The sequence below is a fragment of the Kogia breviceps genome, chromosome 3, assembly GCF_026419965.1.
Source record: "Kogia breviceps isolate mKogBre1 chromosome 3, mKogBre1 haplotype 1, whole genome shotgun sequence".
Taxonomy (NCBI): domain Eukaryota; kingdom Metazoa; phylum Chordata; class Mammalia; order Artiodactyla; family Physeteridae; genus Kogia; species Kogia breviceps.
The window spans coordinates 104,082,292-104,103,908 of NC_081312.1; the positions used below are offsets into that span (position 1 = coordinate 104,082,292).

The 21,617-nt window shown below is 39.5% G+C and overlaps 1 protein-coding gene across 4 annotated transcripts in view; it reads left to right on the plus strand.

Moving 5' to 3' along the window:
• The window catches only part of SCAPER (S-phase cyclin A associated protein in the ER), a 499,446-nt gene that overhangs the window by 330,409 nt on the left and 147,420 nt on the right, over positions 1-21,617 (plus strand). For all 4 annotated transcript variants that reach the window (XM_067029410.1, XM_067029411.1, XM_067029413.1 and 1 more), the window contains one exon: positions 21,412-21,527. In XM_067029410.1, the coding sequence (XP_066885511.1) occupies positions 21,412-21,527 (116 nt within the window). The remainder of the gene's footprint in view (positions 1-21,411; positions 21,528-21,617) is intronic.

Genomic DNA, 21,617 nt, shown 5'->3' on the forward strand with positions numbered 1-21,617 from the left:
GACCATGAGGGAAGTCCCCTACATCATTAATTTCTTGAATACAAAGTCCAAAGTACAGACATTAGTTATCCTTAAATTTGATTTTTTGCTGTCGATTTGGTCTTCTGAAGCACCAACTACAGTTCCTTATATATTCTGGGTACTACATAGATTATTTGCTGAATTGATATAACATGCTTGTTAATCTGTGTCCAAGTTGTGAAAATAAGTTGTAAAATATGCCATAAAAATCTAGTAAGATTATAGAGCACATAATGTTTTCCAAACTACCCAAAATGGCCACCCTAAAATATTCTGTGGTGCATCTTTGCCTGATCTAATGTGTTCAACTTATATAAGGGAATTAGATCATTTTCAGGTTCCTTCTTAATCTAAAATTTTTAGTTTCTATAATTATTTTCTGCTTCTTACATTTACTCCTAGCTACTTGAATAATGGCTCATTTTCAAAGCCTTATTCTCAAGAACAATATAGAGCCATCCCTTATGTAGAAATGTATAGTTTATTATGTCTATAATGCTATCTTCCTGTCCAGGGAAACTTCCCAGCACTAACTCTATATCATTGTACTCACTCACAGACATTTTAGTTCAATGAAACAATTTTGTTTTTCAGTGCACAGTATGCAGAGAGGCAGAATAGTGTGGTGGTTAAAGCTCAGATTCTAGAATCAGATATACCTGGATTTGAGTCCTAGACCAGCCCTTACTAGTTACATAATCTTAAAGAAGGTACTTATCTTCCCTGAACTTTAGTTTCTCCAAGTAAATGGGAATGCTAATTGTATCCACCTTGTGCTGTTGTATTATATGAGACGGTGCTTGCAAAGCAGCACTTAGGAGAGTACCTGGCCTTGTGTGCACACACTTAACAAATGTTAGTGAATTTTTTATGTGCCAAGCACATGGGAAATAGCACTAATTCAGACAGATACAGGCTCTGCCCTTATAGGCAGTTAAACAGTTAATTACAGTAAAGAGTGATGAGTTTTTGAGGAAATGATTGAGGAAATACAGAGTTGTTTGTGGAAGTCATAGGAAGACTAAATACAACCTAGAGGTCAGAGAATGCCCTTTTGAGGAAGTAATATTGAAGCTGGGGCTGGTGAGGTGAGAAGGTAGACTCAGCTAAAATAAAGGTATTTATGAGAGAAATCATACTTTAGTGAAATTTTGAGGTATCAGAAAGCTTCCAGGATATGTCCTCTCAAGATCATTAAGGGTCTCCTCTTATGGGTATTATTACTGAATGAACTAGAAGTGAAATGTGAAGTCTAGAAAAAGCAAGAACCCTCAGCAGTTAGGAACGAATATTTATTTGATGACATTTTACTAGGTACTTAGCTAAAGAAGCAGGGACAGTATAAAGAAGATGATGACTATTCTAATGTTTATATAGGTCAATTTATTTAATTCTCTTAATAACCTTTTGAAGTGGGAATTATGTGCCCTCATTTATAAGAACACTGAGGCATCAAGAGGATAAGGAACTTGCCTGATGTTATGCCTAGTAAGTGAATGAGTTGGGATTCAACCCGTGGCAGAATTAATCCATAGGCCGTGCTAACAGCTTCTAAACAGTAAATAAGACGTAGCAATTCACATACCATAAAATTCACCCCTTTAAAGTATACAGTGGGTTTTAGTATATTAACAAGGTTGTGCAATCATCGTCACTATCTAATTCCATAACATCATCACCCCAAAAAAGAAACCCCATACCCATTAGTAGTTACACCCCATTTTCTCCTCCCCCAGCCCCTGGCAACCACTAATCTACTTCTATCTTTACAGATTTGCCGATAGAATTAATTTTTTTGTATTGACCTTATATTGTGAGACCTTGTTAAACTCACTTATTATTTTTAGAGCTTTTTTGTATGTTCCTCTAAATTTTCTACATATATGTTCAAGTTGTCTGAGAAACTGAATATACAAATAGACAATAGCCAGCCCATATATAACAATAGAGCAATGACCTACAGCCTCTGCAGCAACCAGTTTAGGAAGCCAATCTTACTACCTCTGAAGCAATCAACCCAGAATGGTCAGAAGTTGATAAGTGACTGCCAGCTTCACTGTTTTCTGATCCTGCTTCTAACTCAAGACCCACCAGAAAAAGATGAGTATGCTACTCAAGCCATCACATAAGATGCCCACTCCTAGTTAACCTACCTCTAGCTTCCCTGTGCCAATAGCCTCCAAATAGTGCATACTTGAAGCCTTCTCTTTTTTTCATTATAAAGCTTACCCATCCCTCCGCCAACTGTAACTGTTGGTGGCTGACTATCTGCTATAGCAAACTCTGAACAAATAACATCTGTTCTTTAAAAAAAAAAAAAAAAAATCATTTGTGCCATAACGAGCAAAATCTAAAACATCATTTCTGCCTGTCTTTCTCAAATCCCTACCTCTCCCTGTCCCTGCTGAAAAGGCCTCCTAGTGTTGTATGCCTTTTAATGTTTACACATGGATGGCCTCAGAAGTGTGGACTCTTTTTAGGATCTTTACATTTCTTTTCCATAAGATAACTTTACTTCCCCATAATGGAAGGATATGGACTTGCATTCTGACTTAAAACTAAAACCTTTTTCAGACTTCAGACTAAAAGCTGTGTAAATATAAATTGATCACCAAATTTCTCTTCAAATGAACTTCATTATTCCTTGTAAAGAGAAAAAGATTCATATATGCCTTTTTATAAAGAAATAAGATTCTGTAATGGTCTGGTGTTCTCCAGACTTAATGAGTCTCTGAGTTTTGTTTGCCTTGGATAAGCAGACTGTTAAACATTTTAGTTCACCTTTAGTAAAGGTCTTATCTTATTCTCACTAGCTAAAAGTGGTAGCACAGAGCATCTCTAATTCAGTTACAGTTCAGTCGGGCAGCATTAACTCTTCAGTAAACATTTGATCCTATTTGATTTAGCTGAATCAGGAAGAAAGACCAGATATTCTGCCTTTCACCCTGTTCTCTATATAAGAAGGTCTTGTTTGCAGCATCTTAATGGGGAACAAAAGCTCTGCATTGTTACGCAGTTTTCATCCATGATCAAGGTATAAATTAGCACAATCATCTTGAAGTCCAGAATCTGAAAGGCTGCTCATTTTTGGCTTCTTCCTTGCCATACTTTGTATCAGATCGTCTCTTAAGTAACAGATTTAGTGTGGATTTTGTCTCCTCTGTTTTCCCTGTATGCTGTAGATGCTAGAGAACAGGAGAGGCTAAACCGGAGTGCAGACTCCAGATAATCCATCTGAGAAAACATTGCCTATCACTAGTTATTTACCCCCTTTCATTTCCTCCGGACTAAATTAAGCAGACCCAGTGCTTCCTAGCAGGATCATTTCTAAAATCAACTGTAACTGATTTTCCTAGTGCCCTATCACAAGGTTTTTAACCTAGCTGCTTCTTGGAAAAAAATCTTGCAGTAAATATCCTATCATGGGCACAAGTGGGAAAGGCATACTCTGAAGACTTTGAAGCAGTATCATGCTACAGTTGGAAGGCTTTACTGGATTTCACTGACATCCAGGAAGGAAAGGGTTTTGAAAGCCTGCCATAGGCCAAAAAAGTATTGAAGGCCAATTGGGACTGGAGCTGCAGGGGGAGCCCATCCTGGGCCACCTGGAGTCTCTTCTAACCCTGGTCCCACATTCCCTCCCTCCTCACCCAAGGCTTGCTTCCCTCCTGCTGTTCTTCCCATTTCCTGACAGTCTCAAGAACTGCACCACCAGTTAAAAGAACTACTCATATTTCAGTCCCTTAGAATCTAGTTAGCTCTCATTTCCTTTTTTATTTACTTGTGATAGTCAAACTTGGCATTCCTTTGCACTCTCTGAGTCTGGATTACTTCAAGTTTTTTGAATTTTTTTAGTTGCTAGTGAATGCTAATATAAGAGCTCAGAATCCCCCCTCTAATGCTAAGAGTAACTTCACCTTGTCTTCACAATAACATTGAGCTAAATACAATGTGGTATCTAGATGTGATCCTGGAACAGGAAAAGGTCATCAGTAGAAAAACTAGAGGAAATCCATATAAGGCCATAACTTAATTAATAGTATAGTTTTAATTTAATCTCTTAGTTTTGATAAATGTACCATGGTTTTGTATGATGTTAATATGAGAGAAGGCTCAATTAAAGCATATAGGAATTCTCTACTGTACTTGTAACTCTTCAATCAATCTAAAGTTATTTCAGAATAAAATATTCTTTGAAATTTTAAAATAATATCAAGTCCAAGATTTTACAAAATTGGGATATTGAGTGATAAGTGTGCCAAAAGTCACGCACGTTCCTATAGCCACACACTAGATTTCCCCCACAGCTTTCTTGGTGTAGACCCATTATACCCTTGGAAGTCAGATAAACCTAGGCTCAATCCCTGGCTCCACCACTTGCTAGCTGTAAAAATTTAAGCAAGTAACTGACTCCTCTAAGACTATTTTTCTTTAATGGGATGATGATGAGGTACCAGTTTTGAGGGCTTAGGTAAGATAACAGCCCAGGGCCTGCCACATAGTAATTCCTTGAATTGTCACTTTCAGCCCTCCAGCATGGCACTTGGAGAAAAGTGCTCTCCCCATCCCTCCTTAAGGACATAAAGGGGTCTGGGTCATTACTTTCCTTGAGAATAAGGGGGACAAAAAAAAAAGAATGCCAAGATGACTAAGGCAGGACATAAGCAAAGATGACTGGCAAAGGCCTTGCAGTTGGCCTTCACATTCCTGGCCTCTCCTCTCTGGGCTTGTCCCCTTCAGTCAGACCATAACTATACTCTCCATCCAACCTGCCCCCTTCTTAATTTGTAATGTTCAAATGCTATCTCTCAATCCTTTAAGACCCAGATCAAATCACTCATAAAGTCTTTCCTCATCCCCTCAACAAAAGTCAAAAGGTCTTTGTATTTAACTGTATTTCTCTTATTGCCCTTATCGCTTTTGACTTTATCCCAGAGCTTTTTGTGTTCATGTGCTACACTGTGAGGCCTAAGCTCTCCTACCTCTGCATTCTCAATCGTGGTCAAGCACAGGATGCACATACTGCAGATACCAAGCAAAGTTTGTTAACTGATTGAAAATACCTCATCTAGAAAGGGCCTGCCTTGCCTTATCAGCCACAGTTTCTAGCTTACCTGTATCCTTGCCTTGACTTTCCCAGGCACATGAGTGTTTCTAAGCCTTTTCTTTCTCATTAAGGATTGACGGCTTTTCTTTCCTCTTAAGAGAATTTCTGATGTTAGAGTCCAGAAATTAGACTGTACTTTTATATTCAACAGCTATTTATTGAATATTTACTTTTTGCTGGACCTAGAGAAACATAATCCCAGCTGTCAAAGAGCTCGCAGTCTACCTTGTGATTAAATAGGTAATCAGTATGATCTAGTTTACAATTAAATAATAGAAAAATCAGTCAAGAAGTGCCAATGTCACAATGGAGCAAGAACAGAGTGCTCTAGGACCACTCCTCTCCATTTCCTTTGCCATCTCAGTGGACAAGAGCCTCAAGCTCTATGGTCCTGCTCCCTGGGAGCTGCTGGACCTAAAGGAGTTTGTCCTTGTTACTGGTCCTTGTCCGTACCATTCCCTTGCCCAAAACAGATTCTCCTTGGTCTCATGGTCCTGAGTTTCTTTTGCCTCCCAACTTTAAAGCACCCAGGAGAGTTAAAATGCAGCAACAAGGGAAACGGAACTGCTGTGGTTAAGTCTCCTCAAGTTCTGCGGTAAAGCAGCGGATAGCCTGGAAGTTGGGAATGATGGGAGAATAAAGGAGTTGCACAAGGAACTTCATATGTAGGTCCTTGACTTTGAATCCTTTTTTTGTATTTTAGTTTGATAGCATGATAACTCAGAAAACTGTTCACATTGACACCCATTATATCCTGAAGAACTAGTCCTCTGTATGCGTACAACTCTTTGTACATCCCCTTATTATAGTGCTTATCTCACAGTGTTGCATTTGTCTATGTTAAGTCTGTCTCTCACTGTAACTATGAGTGCTGGGTCTGGCCCAGTGCCTGCCACTTGGCAGCTTTGTGGAGCATGAAGATGAGGGAAGATCAAAATGACTTTATTGTGAGTTTTGTTAGATTGCAGTAATAAACTCTATACACTAATCTTTGGTCATCCGTCTCATAACAGCTTAAAGAGAAGGAATGAGAGCACTCAGGTCTGCGTCCTGCTTTCATCCTTCAGTTCCTGCACCACCCCCTCTCACTCACCCTGCCCTCATCTCACTTAGTCCAAACAGGTCAAACGTGGCACAATTCAGCTCCCTCAGGGAGAGCCTTCCAAAGGATCCATGTTCTGATTAGCATCACAAAGGAATTCTTCCTCTCATCTTGAGAAAGCTTTTCCAGCCTCTCTCAGCCCCACTTACCTTATTACCTAACCCTTCAAACTGTGGGTTATGATTTTACTCTTTTTGGCACCACAGTCCCACAGATTTACAATTTCTTTGTGATATTCTTGACTCCAGAAACTGATTCTTTCAAGTGTGAGTGTCTACGGCTGAAAAACTGAGCCAAACCTTTATGTAGATGATGGGAATGTGAAGAAGCCAACATTAGAAGGCTTAGGAGAGAAAAACCATGTAACAGAAGAAGGAATATCAGTTGATTATATTTGCTTCTTTTAAGCTGACCATAACAGGTGAAGATAGTAGTTGAGTAGAGATGATGTCATTTAAGCGGTAGGAAAGTTTTCATTGTGGGAAAAACTGCTGTAAAAAAATTCACTCTAGAATCTTCTCATCACTATAAATTGGGCTACTGAGTTCTAAATTTATGAACTTGCCAAAACCTACTTGTATTATCTCTAAACAGGTCTTAAGGTGCCACCAGATGCTCCAAACAAATCTAGCCTAACCTATCCTGCTAATGAACATGCAAACAGTTTTCCCCATCTGCCACCTCTGTCTAAAAGGCTAGGAAGGCCTTCCTCTCTGATCACAAAGAATGTAATTACTGTCTATAGGGAAGTCAAGTACAAAGGCCATCAGCCTTTTCAGGCCACCAAAGATTAACAGCTGCCTCTCCTTTAATTGGGAGAGGTAATAACAGTTACTCTAGTTAATAATTGAATGGATTCCTAGGCCATGTAATTCAGATTGAAGCTGTCATTTTTTGCTGGCCTTTTGCTAAGCTGGGTTATTATAATGGAGCCTCTAATCCTATTAGTCAGTTGTCAGTCTCACAGTGAGAGAGAGCAAAGGAAGGGAGAGCTGTTAAGGTGTTATGTCTGGTACACAAGTAAAGCCACATATTTCCTCTTCAGAGGTATTTTTTTCTTGCTCAAATCAAAATGATAAAGCTCTTTATGAAAGTTCTAATTTCATAATTTCTGTCTGAATGCAGAGTACTTGGAAAAGGGGTAACAGAAAAAAGGAAAAATATCCAGTTCACCTTTCTAGATGAGGTATTTTCAATCAGTTAACAAACTTTGCTTGGTATCTGCAGTATTGCATCCTGTGCTTGACCACAATTGAGAATGCAGAGGTAGGAGAACTTAGGCTTCACAGTGTAGCACATGAACACAAAAAGCTCTGGGATAAAGTCAAAAGCGATAAGGGCGATAAGAGAAATACAGTTAAATACAAAGACCTTTTGACTTTTGTTGAGGGGATGAGGAAAGACTTTATGAGTGATTTGATCTGGGTCTTAAAGGATTGAGAGATAGCATTTGAACATTACAAAGTGAGAAGGGGGCAGGTTGGATGGAGTGTATAGTTATGGTTAAGCATTTTTAGCATACTTGCTTTTTTCTAGACACTGAGAGGCACAGGAACAAGTATATGACCACGTATTTGAGCAGCATCCAGCCTCACTGTGGCATCCAGGAATATAAAGAGAGCAGTGTATAGGAAGTACCACGTGATTGGCACAAGAAGCTAGTGTGGTGGGAATAGAGAGAAGGAGGAAATGAGAGGCTCTCTACATCCTTTAAGTCTACCTGGATTACTGTGTGAAAGTGATCTTCATTTGCATAAAGAGTATTTAATGCCACATGCTTAAGAAGGTGTTTTTTCCCCCTTGATTTTAACATTTGGGCAACTCATCATTAAGCCCGTTTGAGTTTCCCTTTCTGTCCCCCTGAGGTGAAAAAGGAATAGGCTATCAGAGGATTGTCTCATCTACCTGTATGTACAGAGAGAGGGAAGAGCTGTTCCTTTGCACTGTGTTAGGAAATAGGATCCAGTGGGAGATGTTTCTCCTTGTTATGCTCACGGGCCCCTATAATTGTGTTAAACTGTCATATCTCACAGGACATTTTTGCTGTTTGAGAGAAATCTTTTCATTTGTTCATCCTTTTGTTCAGTCACTCATCCATCAAGTATTTACCATTTCTGTTCTGTGTTGTCACTGGGGCTGCAGAGATGAGTCAGCTGCCACTCTTGAGGAGCTTGCAAACAGAGAGAAATGGGGCCCTGAGGTAGGGCAGAGATGATGGCATGAATAGGAGTTGATGTGGGGCATGAAGAAGAAGTTAGGAGGATACTGAACAGTGTTCCCAGTTGGCCGTGGTCTGTGGAAGAGAATCCAAAAATGGCTTGTTGGATCTGTAATACAGAAGTGCACATGACCAAAACCATCCTTGATTTCTCTGGGGAGAAATTTGTGAGTTTTTTTATTTCACAGTTGGTTTTACTTTTTTTGCTTTAGTCCCTTGAAAAGGTGCAAATGATAAATTAGAACTTCAATTTTCAATAATACTTTAATAAAAATTTGGCTTTGAATGGCCTATCTTCCTGAAATTGGCTTTTTTTTTCCTGCTTAATGTCTGTTAGAGCCCATGTTTTAAGTTTTTCAAGAGGTTATATCCATGTTGTTGGCACTGCATGAAAGACTTTGAGTTTATTTTGTTTTGTTTTTAAGGCATAGATGTGTACATTAAGATGGTCTGCTTTCACTCAGTCCTTTTCCCCCACACTTTTGCAATGTTGACCCAGTTCTCTCTTGTTGCGGAAAGGTCTATGAGAACAGCAGTGGTGCTGTTTTGTTTCTCTGTGGACAGATTGCATCAATTGGTGCATCTGCTTGACTTAGGGTATGACATAACTTTGAGTTGAGAAATATCAAAATACAAAGGCTTTACATTGAAACGGAGTACAAGTGGAGAATTTAGTTCCTTGTTGGCTATTAAGGAGGCTCGAGGTGCACATGTCTTTCAGTCTCGAAAAACTGAATTTTGTTCTTTGGTCATGAAGCTCAATCCCAATGAAAAACTATTCCACTAGGCACATGCAGTAACAGGAATTGTATCCTGGGATCATACCAGAGCAATTGACTATCTGTGTTTTCACAGTTAAAATCCTGTTAAAATACCTTGGTGAGCCTTCTTTGTCAAAACCGTTGATGAAGCATTTTCTGAGGACATTCCCCTCTGCTGAGTGTTGGGGATGTGATGATGAAGAAGACATGGTCCCTGACTGCAGGAAGCTCTGAGTTTAGTGGGGATACAAAGATGAAAAGCTAGAGGATCATCCCTTCTAGGAAGATCAGTATATGCCAAAGCACAGAGGCATGAAACAGCATGGCCACATGGGGAATCTGATTGAGAGAGAGGCAGGAGCATGGCAGGGAAGGAGGCTGTTAGAGAGGGATCAGATTCTGAAGAATTGTGCTAAAGAGTTTGGGCCTCATTCTGTAGACAATGAGGAAGCAATCATTCAAATGGTTCACCCACAGAGTGGCATGATCATATTTACTCTTGAGAATATTATCTTCATTGCATATAAAGGCATCCAGAGCAGGGCTACTCAAAAGAGAGTCCACAAGCCAGTGCCAGGCTACTGTCTCTGGAATATGGTGAGATAAGTACACAAATCAAGAGTAATTTTATATCTTTCATCTAATATTTTAAAATGTGGACTCACACTTAGTGTACCTTTTCCCCCTCATTTGTTGAGTATTTAATTTGTATTATATTTCACAAAACTATTGGTCACAATGGAGTGAAAATATTAGAAACAAACAAAAACACCTGACTTTTATCTTAGAGTGTTTGGGAAGCCCTGCTCTAGAGAATGGTGTGTTGTGAAGTAAGCTTGGATCCAGAGATACTAGTTAGGAGGTTGCTGCAGTGCATCAAGCAACAGACTATGAAAGCCTGAACTGACCTGGTAAGAATAGACATGGATAGAAAAGACAAAAGTAAGGGCCATAACAGGAGACAAGTAATCAGAACTTGGATGCTGAATCAGTGTGAAAGCTGAGGAAGAGGAAAAAGTCTAGAAGGGCAAATGTTCTTTTAAGAGTCTGTTGAAGGGCTTCCCTGGTGGCGCAGTGGTTGAGAGTCCGCCTGCCGATGCGGGGGACGCGGGTTCATGCCCCGGTCCGGGAGGATCCCACGTGCCGCAGAGCGGCTGGGCCCGTGAGCCATGGCCGCTGAGCCTGCGCGTCCAGAGCCTGTGCTCCGCAACAGGAGAGGCCACAGCAGTGAGAGGCCTGCGTAATGCAAAAAAAAAAAAAAAAAAGTCTGCTGGAAGTTGGACCCTTGCTGTATGCATTATTATGAGCTTTTCCATCCCTGTTTTACAGAGATGTTTCACTTATTTTTAATGTGGTTATTTTTTCATATTATTAAATATTTTATCTATAATTCCTATTTGAGTATAGAAGAAAGGATATGTACATATGTGTTTACTTCCCTATCTTGACTCAGAGCCCCTCTGCCATTTCCCCTGGGCTAAAGATGCTTCTGTGATACCCTAGGCCTGGCTCTGGTAAAACTGCTGGTAGGATAACCAATCACTACCAAATTAAATATTCATACATACTGTATGATCTCATTTATATGAAATTCTATAGTGGACAAAACTAACCTATGGCACCATAAATCAAATCAGTGGTTGCATCACAGAGGAGGGATTGACTGTGAAAGGGGCATGAGGGGACTTTCTAGGGTAATGGAAATGTTCAGGTCTTGATAGGTACTCATCAAATTTAACTGAATGGTATCCTTAAGATCTGAGCCCTTCACCCTATTGTAAAGTATACCTCAAATGAAAAGAAAAGAAGCCAATGAACAAAATGTGTTCAACCCCATCTTTATCAGGGAAAGACAAATAAAATCCTCAATTAAATACAGGGACTTCCCTGGTGGTCCAGTGGTTAAGAATTGGCCTGCCAATGTAGGGGACATGGGTTCAATCCCTAATCTGGGAAGATCCCACATGACATGCAGTAAAGTAAGCCCATGTGCCACAACTACTGAGCCCGTGTTCTAGAGCCTGCGAGCTGCAACTACTGAGCCCGTGTGCTACAACTCCTGAAGCCCACATGCCCTGGAGCCTGCACGCTGTAACTGCTGAGCCCACATGCTGCAACTACTGAAGCCCGTGCACTCTAGGGCCCATGGGCCACAACTACTGAGCCCGGGTGCTACAACTACTGAAGCCCACGTGCCTAGAGCCCATGGTCTGCAACGAGAGAAGCCATCGCAATGAGGAGCCCCTGCACCACAACGAAGAGTAGCCCTATGGCTCGAACCCATGTCCCCTGCATTGGCAGGCGGATTCTTAACCACTGCACCACCACAGAAGCCTCACTGCATCCCCGCCACAACTAGAGAAAGCCCACATGCAGCAACAAAGACTCAGCACAGCCAAAAAAAAAAAAAAAAAATAGGCGAGTATACACCCTTTAGAATGACTAAAGTTTAAAAAAAAAAAACTTGATAAAGGCAAGTTTTGGTGTCAGTGTAGACACTGATAACTGAAATCATCACGGCACTGCAATGTGTACAAAAATTGTTCTGAATATTTTAGAAAGCTGTTTGGCTGTAACAAATAACACAATCTATGCACACTCTGTGACCCAGCAGTTCTACGTTTAAGCATATACTCAACTGCATGTCACATGTGCCTAAATACATATACAAAAATGTCGAAAGCAGCATTGTCCAGAGTTTCGAAGTGGAAACAACCCAAATATCAATCAGTGGTGAAACATTTAAATAAGTTGAAGTATGTAATCAGACAAAGGAATACTATACAGCAAGGAAAATGAATTAAATACTGCTACAGGTAACAATATGGATGAATTTAGGGGAAAAAACAAGCAAGAAAAGTTAGATATTATACAATATATAAAGTGTGATTCTATTTTTATAGAATTGAAAAGAAAACAAAAGGATTCTGTGATTTTAAAAGTCAGGAGAGCCTTTACGTCGGGGAAAGACGGAGAGATAATGAGTAGGATGGGCAACAGGGGTATTATGGCATGTTACAGAGCTTTATTTCTTAATTTTGGAGTTATTACAATGTGTTTTCAATTTGCCATAGCTCATCCAGCTATATAGTTATGATTAGTGCAGTTTTATCTGTGTATGCTATGTACTAATACAAAGTTGTTACTATTTTCTAATTATATTGACATCCTAGCGTAAGAAGAAAGAATGTTAACGGCATTATGGTTTTAAATAAATTACTGAGCACCTAGGTTTTCAGTTTTCTGATTGTTAGTTTTATTGCAAGGAAACATTTTTTCATTAATAACAACATAAATTGATAATTTTTAATCTTAAAAGTGTGAGGTCTTGTCTAGGATTCATGATGAACTTCTTATAGTCTCAGACTGTATTTTGTGCACAAAGAATGAATAAATGGATGATTAAGATATTATACTACCAAACTCCGGACATGTACTGGAGCCAGTAATTGATAGTCCACATCAAGCAGGCAGAGCATTGCGCTTTGAACATCAGAAGAATCAGGAAAACATGTTTGACAGAGCCTGTGAATAACTCATATCTCTCCCCCAAGTACCCCCCGAAAAAAAGCCCCTCAGTATTTCAAAGACATTTCAAGGCTTAATGAACTGTAGAATACTATTAAAGAAATATAAGGGGGTATTGTAATAGAGGGGTTGAATATTAGTTTGCTAGGGCTGCCATAACAAAGTACCACAGACTGAGTGGCTTAAACAGCAGACATTTCTGTTCTCAAAGTTCTGGAGGCTGAAGTCCAGGGTGAAAGTGTTAGAAGGTTTGGTTTTTTTCTGAGGCCTCTCTCCTTGGTTTGTAATTGGACACCTTCTTGCTGTGTACGGCCTTTTTCTCTGTGCATGTGCGTTCCTGGTGTCTCTTGTTCTCTTATAAGAACAACAGTCATATTGGATTAAGGCCTCACCCTAACAGCCTCATTTTAACTTAATCACCTCTTTAAATTTCTTATGCTCAAATACAGTTACATTCTGAGGTACTAGGGGTTGGGACTTCAACATAAGAATTCAGTGGAGGGTGGGGACACAATTCAGCCTATCGCAGGTTGCTATCCTGTATTTCACATATTTGATGCAGTGATTCTCTGATGCTTAAAAACTCTTGCCCTCTCCATGCCAGAGGAATACAAAGAATTTATATATCCTTCCCACAAGAATTGTTTACAATTCAGAAATTGTATAGAAAAATCATAGGTTGAGTTCTAAAATGGTTACTTAATATTCTCCCTAAAGTAAGTGGTGGCTTTTTATATTTTTTTAATTTTTATTTATTGATTTATTTTTACCTATTATCATTATCATAGAATTTTTTTACATCTTTTTTGTAGTATAATTGCTTTACAATGGTGTGTTAGTTTCTGCAGTATAACAAAGTGAATCAGCTATATGTATACATATATCCCCATATCCTCTCCCTCTTGCGTCTCCCTCCCACCCTCCCTATCCCACCCCTCTAGGTGGAGTGGGATAAAGCACCGAGCTGATCTCCCTGTGCTATGAGGCTGCTTCCTACTAGCTATCTATTTTACATTTGGCAGTGTATATATGTCCATGCCACTCTCTCACTTTGTCCCAGCTTACCCTTCCCCCTCCCCGTGTCCTCAAGTCTACTTTCTACATCTGCACCTTTATTCCTGTCCTGCCCCTAGGTTCTTCAGAACCAATTATTTTTTTGTTAGATTCCATATATACGTGTTAGCATACAGTATTTGTTTTTCTCTTTCTGACTTACTTCACTCTGTATGACAGACTCTAGGTCCATCCCCCTCACTACAAATAACTCAATTTTGTTCCTTTTATGGCTGAATAATATTCCATTGTATATATGTGCCACATCTTCTTTACCCATTCATCTGTTGATGGATACTTAGGTTGCTTCCATCTCCTGGCTTCTGTGAATAGAGCTGCAATGAACATTGTGGTACATGACTCTTTTTGAATTATGGTTTTCTCGGGGTATATACCCAGTAGTGGGATTGCTGGGTCGCATGGTAGTTCTATTTTTAGTTTTTTAAGAAAACTCCATACTGTTCTCCATAGTGGCTGTATCAATTTATATTCCCACCAGTAGTGCAAGAGGGTTCCCTTTTCTCCACACTATCTCCAGCATTTATTTTTTGTAGATTTTTTGATGATGGCCATTCTGACTGGTGTGAGGTGATACCTCACTGGAGTTTTGATTTGCATTTATCTAATGATTAGGGATGTTGAGCATCCTTTCAGGTGTTTGTTGGCAATCTGTATATCTTCTTTGGAGAAATGTCTATTTAGCTCTCCTACCCATTTTTGGATGGGGTTGTTTGTTTTTTTGATATTGAGCTGCATGAGCTGCTTGTAAATTTTGGAGGTTAATCCTTTGTCAGCTGCTTCATTTGGAAATATTTTCTCCCATTCTCAGGGTTTTCTTTTCATCTTGTTTATGTCTTCCTTTGCTGTGCAGAACCTTTTAAGTTTCATTAGTTCCCGTTTGTTTATTTTGGTTTTTATTTCCATTTCTATAGGAGGTGGGTCAAAAAGGATCTTGTTGTGATTTATGTCATAGAGTGTTCTGCCTATGTTTTCCTCTAAGAGTTTGATAGTGTCTGTCCTTCCATTTAGGTCTTTAATCCATTCTGAGTTTATTTTTGTGTATGGTGTTAGGGAGTGTTCTAATTTCATTCTTTTACATGCAGCAGTCCAGTTTTCCCAGCACCACTTATTGAAGAGGCTGTCTTTTCTCCATTGTATATTTTTGCCTCTTTTATCAAAGATAAGGTGACTATAGTTGCGTGGGTTTATCTCGGGGCTTTCTATCCTGTTCCATTGATATATTTTTGTTTTTCTGCCAGTACCGTACTGTCTTCATTACTGTAGCTTTGTAGTATAGTCTGAAGTCTGGGAACCTGATTCCTCCAGCTCCATTTTCTTTTTCAAAATTGCTTTGGCTGTTCGGGATCTTTTGTGTTTCCACACAAATTGTGAGATTTTTTGTTCTAGTTCTGTGAAAAATGCCATTGGTAGTTTGATAGGGATTGCATTGAATCTGTAGATTGCTTTGGGTAGTACGGTCATTTTCACAATGTTGATTCTTCCAGTCCAAGAACATGGTATATCTCTGCATCTATTTGAATCATCTTTAATTTCTTTCACCAGTGTCTTATAGTTTTCTGCATACAGGTGTTTTGTCTCCTTAGGTAGGTTTATTCCTAGGTATTTTATTCTTCTTCTTGCAATGGTAAATGGGAGTGTTTCCTTAATTTCTCTTTCAGATTTTTCATCAGTAGTGTATAGGAATGCAAGAGGTTTCTGTGCATTAATTTTGTATCCTACTACTACCAAATTCATTGATTAGCTCGAGTCGTTTTCTGGTAGCATCTTTAGGATTCTCTCTGTATAGTATCATGTCATCTGCAAACAGTGACAGCTTTATTTTTTCTTTTCCATTTGCGATTCCTTTTATTTCTTTTTCTTCTCTGATTGCTATGGCTAAAACTTCCAAAACTATGTTGAATAATAGTGTTGAGAGTGGACAACCTTGTCTTGTTCCTGATCTTAGAGGAAATGGTTTCAGTTTTTCATCACTGAGAACGATGTTGGCTGTGGGTTTGTCATATATGGCCTTTATTATGTTGAGGTAAGTTCCCTCTGTGCCTACTTTCTGGAGGGTTTTTATCATAAATGAGTGTTGAATTTTGTTGAAAACTTTTTCTGCATCTGTTGAGGTGATCATATGGTTTTTCTCCTTCAATTTATTAATATGGTTTATCTCATTGATTTGCATATATTGAAGAATCCTTGCATTCCTGGGATAAACCCCACTTGATCATGGTGTATGATCCTTTTAATGTGCTGTTGGGTTCTGTTTGCTAATATTTTGTTGAGGATTTTTGCATTTATGTTCATCAGTGATATTGGCCTGTAGTCTTCTTTCTTTGTGACAACTTTGTCTGGTTTTAGTATCAGGGTGATGGTGGCCTTGTAGTATGAGTTTAGGTGTGTTCTTCTCTCTACTATATGTTGGGAGAGTTTGAGGAGGATAGGTGCTAGCTCTTCTCTAAATGTTTGATAGAAGTCACCTCTGAAGCCATCTGGTCCTGGACTTTTGTTCGTCGGAAGATTTTGAATCACAGTTTCAATTTCAGTGCTTGCGATTGGTCTGTTTATATTTTCTATTTCTTCCTGGTTCAGTCTTGGAAGGTTGTGCTTTTCTAAGAATTTCTCCATTTTTTCCATGTTGTCCAATTTATTGGCACATAGTTGCTTGTAGTAATTGCTTATGATCCGTTGTATTTCTGCAGTGTCAGTTGTTACGTCTCCTTTTTTGTTTCTAATTCTGTTGATTTGAGTCTTCTCCCTTTTTTTCTTGTTGAGTCTGGCTAATAGTTTATCAGTTTTCTTTATCTTCTCATAGAACCATCTTTTAGTTTTATTGATCTTTGCTATTTCCTTCATTTCTTTTTCACTTATTTCTGATCTGATCTTTATGATTTCTTTCCTTCTGCTAACTTTGGGTTTTTTTGTTCTTCTTTCTCTAATTGTTTTAGCTGTCAGGATAGGTTGTTTAGTTGAGATGTTTCTTGTTTCTTGAGGTAGGATTGTACTCTTAGAACTGCTTTTGCTGCATCCCGTAGGTTTTGGGTCGTCATGTTTTCTTTGTCATTTGTTTTTAGGTATTTTTTTATTTCCTCTATGATTTCTTCAGTGATCTCTTGGTTATTTAGTAGTGTATTATTTAGCCTCCATGTGTTTGTATTTTTTACAGATTTTTTCCTGTAATTGATATCTAGTCTCATAGCACTGTGGTCAGAAAAGATACTTGATAGATGTCAATTTTCTTAAATTTACCAAGGCTTGATTTGTGACCCAAGATATGATCTATCCTGGAGAATGTTCTATGAGTACTTGAGAAGAAAATGTATTCTGTTGTTTTGGGATGGAATGTCCTATAAATGTCAATAAAGTCCATGTTGTTTAATGTATCATTTGAAGCTGTGTTTTCATATTTATTTTCATTTTGGATGATCTGTCCATTGGTGAAAGTGGGGTGTTAAAGTCCCCTACTATGATAGTGTTACTGTTGATTTCCCCTTTTATGGCTGTTAGCATTTGCCTTGTGTATTGAGGTGCTCCTATGTTGGGTGCATAAATATTTACAATTGTTATATCCTATTCTTGGATTGATCTCTTGATCATTATGTAGTGTCTTTCTTTGTCTCTTGTAATAGTCTTTGTTTTAAAGTCTATTTTGTCTGATATGAGAAATGCTACTCCAGCTTTCTTTTGCTTTGCATTTTCATGGAATATCTTTTTCCCTTCCCTCACTTTCAGTCTGTATGTGTCCCTAGGTCTGAAGTGGGTCTCTTGTAGACAGCGAGCGTACATACTGGTCTTATTTTTGTATCCATTCAGCCAGTCTGTGTCTTTTGGTGGTAGCATTTAATCCATTTACATTTAAGGTAGTTATCAATATGTATGTTCCTATTACCATTTTCTTAACTGTTTTGAGTTTCTTATTGTAGGTCTTTTCCTTCTGTTGTTTTTCCTGCCTAGAGAAGTTCCTTTAGCATTTGTTGTAAAGGTGGTTTGGTGGTGCTGAATTCTCTTAGCTTTTGCTTGTCTGTAAAGGCTTTAATTTCTCCATCAAATCTGAATGAGATCCTTGCTGGGTAGAGTAATCTTTGTTGTAATTCTTTCCCTTTCATCACTTTAAATATGTCCTGCCACTGCCTTCTGGCTTGTAGAGTTTCTGCTGAAAGATCAACCTTATGAGATCAACCTTAACCTTATGAGGATTCCCTTGTATGTTATTTGTTGCTTTTCCCTTGCTGCTTTTAATATTTTTTCTCTGTGTTTAATTTTTGATAGTTTGATTAATATGTGTCTTGGCATGTTTTTCTTTGGATTTATCCTGTATGGGCCTCTCTGCGCTTCCTGGACTTGATTGACTATTTCCTTTCCCATATTAGGGAAATTTTCAACTATAATCTCTTCCATATTTTCTCAGTCCCTTTTTTTCTTCTTTTCTTCTTCTGAGACCCCTGTAATTCCAGTGTTGGTGTGTTTAATGTCCCAGAGGTTTCTAAAACTGTCCTCAATTCTTTTCATTCTTTTTTCCTTATTCTGCTCTGGGTAGTTATTTCCACTATTTTATCTTCCAGGTCACTTATTCGTTCTTCTGCCTTAGTTATTCGGCTATTGCTTCCTTCTAGAGAATTTTAAATTTCATTTATTGTTTTGTTCATCATTGTTTGTTTGCTCTTTAGTTCTTCTAGGTCCTTGTTAAATGTTTCTTGTATTTTCTCCATTCTATTTCCAAGATTTTGGATCATCTTTACTCTCATTACTCTGAATTCTTTTTCAGGTAGATTGCCTATTTCCTCTTCATTTGTTTGGTCTGGTGGGTTTTTACTTTGCTCCTTCATCTGCTGTGTATTTCTCTGTCTTGTCCTTTTGGTTAACTTACTCTGTTTGGGGTCTCCTTTTCGCAGTCTGCAGGTCCATAGTTCCTGTTGTTTTTGGTGTCTGCCCCCAGTGGGTAAGTTTGGTTCAGTGGGTTCTGTTGGCTTCTGGGTGGAGTGGCCTGGGCCTGTGTTCTGGTGGATGAGGCTGGGTTTTGTCTTTCTGGTGGGCAGGGCCACATCTGGTGGTGTGTTTTGGGGTGTCTGTGACCTTATTATGATATTAGCAGCCTCTCAGCTAACGGGTGGGGTTGTGTTCCTGTTTTGCTAGTTGTTTGGCATAGGGTGGCCAGCACTGTAGCTTGCTGGTTTTTGAGTGGAGCTGGATCTTCGCTTTGAGATGCAGATCTCTGGGAGAGCTTTCGCTGTTTGATATTACATGGAGTCAGGAGGTCTCTAGTGGAACAATGTCCTGAACTGGGCTCTCCCGCCTCTGAGGCTCAGGCCTGACACCCGGCCAGAGAACCAAGACCCTGTCAGTCACACGGCTCAGAAGAAAAGGGAGAAAGCGAGGGATGAGGGAGGGAGGGAGGAAAATAAAGTTATTAAAATAAAAAAATAAAATAAAATTATTAAAAATTTTAAAAATTAAAAAGTAATTAAGAAAAAAGAAAGAAGAAAGCAACCAAACCAAAAAACAAATCCACCAATGATAACAAGCACTAAAAACCACACTAAAAAAAAAAAAAAAGAAACTGACAGAACCCTAGGACAAATGGTAAAAGCAAAGTTATACAGACAAAATTACACAAAGCGTACACATACAAACTCACAAAAATAGAAAATGGAAAAAAAAAATATATTTTTTTTTTAAAAGGAAGAGAGCAACCAAATCAATAAACAAATCTACCAATGGTAATAAACTCTAAATACTAAACTAAGGTAAACATAAAACCAGAAACAAATTAGATGCAGAAAGCAAACTCCAAGTCTACAGTTGCTCCCAAAGTCCACCTCCTCAAATTTGGGATGATTCATTGTCTGTTCAGGTATTCCAGACAGGCAGGGTACATCAAGTTCATTGTGGAGATTTAATCCGCTGCTCCTGAGGCTGCTGGGAGAAGTTTCCCTTTCTCTTCTTTGTTCGCCCAGCTCCTGAGGTTCAGCTTTGGATTTGACCCTGCCTCTGTGTGTAGTTCGCCTGAGGGTGTCTGTTCTTCACTCAGACCAGACGGGGTTAAAGTAGCAACTGATTAGGGGGCTCTGGCTCACTCAGGCCAGTGGAAGGGAGTGGTACAGAATGCAGGGCGAGCCTGCGGTGGCAGAGGTCAGCATGACGTTGCAACAGCCTGAGGCACGCTGTGTGTTCTCCCAGGGAAGTTGTCCCTGGATCACGGGACCCTGCTATTGGTGGGCTGCACAGGCTCCTGGGAGGGGAGTTGTGGATGGTGATCTGTGCTTGCACACAGGCTTCTTGGTGGCTGCAGCAGCAGCCTTAACGTTTCACGCCCATCTCTGGTGTCCACGCTGATAGCCATGGCTCGCACCCATCTCTGGAGCTCAGTTAGGCAGTGCTCTGAATCCCCTCTCTTTGTGCACCCTGAAACAATGGTCTCTTGCCTCTTAGGCAGTTCTAGACTTTTTCCCAGACTCCCTCCCGGCTAGCCGTGGTGCACTAACCCCTTCAGGCTGTGTTCACGCTGCTAACCCCAGTCCTCTCCCTGGGATCCGACCTCCAAAAAGCCTGAGCCTCAGCTCCCAGCCTCCACCCACCCTGGCGGGTGAGAAGACAAGCAAGCCTCTCACGCTGGTGAGTGCTGGTGGCCACCAATCCTCTATGCGGGAATCTCTCTGCTTTGCCCTCTGCACTCCTGTTGCTGTGCTCTCCTCCGTGGCTCAGAAGCTTCCCCCCCGCCAACCCCCATGTCTGCCAGTGAAGGGGCTTCCTAGTGTGTGGAAACTTTTCCTCCTTCACAGCTCCCTCTCTGAGGTGCAGGTCCTGTCCCTATTCTTTTGTCTCTGTTTTCTCTTTTTTCTTTTGCCCTACCCATGTACGTGGGGAGTTTCTTGCCTTTTGGGAAGTATATGGTCTTCTACCAGCATTCAGTAGGTGTTCTGTAGGAGTTGTTCCACATGTAGATGTATTTCTGATGTATTTGTGGGGAGGAAGATGGTCTCCACGTCTTACTCTTCTACCATCTTGAAGGTCTCCACTTTTTAAAAAAAAGTTACACCTAACTGGTTAGTTATTAGATTATCTTGTATTACTGAAGAAGAAAGTTCTAGCAAAGGAAATCTTTGTGGAAGTCAGTTTGTCTTGTTAAGTGGTAATTAACATTACAAAATGATCCAGTTTTTTAAAGTGTTGCTAAAAACTTCTGTATGAAATAATTTTTTCCTATGCTTGGAGTGCTTCATCCTTTTCCCTTTCCTTTTGCCTGTCTCAAAACCTCAACTTTCTCAGAAAAGCCTATGCTGACCCTTTCCCCAATATACAGTTGATTCCCCCACTGTTCTCATAGAGCACCTTTCCTTTTTCTTCAGACTACTTTTTATAATTGAAATTGTTTTATTTATACTTATTTGATTAATGTTGGTCTCATCCACTAAATTTTAAGCTTCATGTGGGACAGCAACTATGATTTTTTGTTCACCACTTTTGACCTATAGTTCCTAGCACTGAGTAAGCATTCAATAAGTGTTTGTAGAATAATTGAACCAACAGAATATTTCACACTACAACTAAATATTTCATTTGGTTATAAATTTATGCCTGGGAAATGGGGCTAATTTCTTTTTGTATTTCTGTTTAGAATGTGGCAGATCAGATTGCGTTTCACGTTGCTGGTGGATTAACAGCCCTTGAACACATTCTTCAAGTAGTGGTCCCAGTCACAAATGTGAACACAGTTTCACGAATTCCTCCTAAGTAAGTATAGTTTTTTAATCTGTCTTTCACGTTTCACTTGTGAGTCATTTCTGCCCTATGGTTTCCATATGGGGACCACAGGAAAATTGT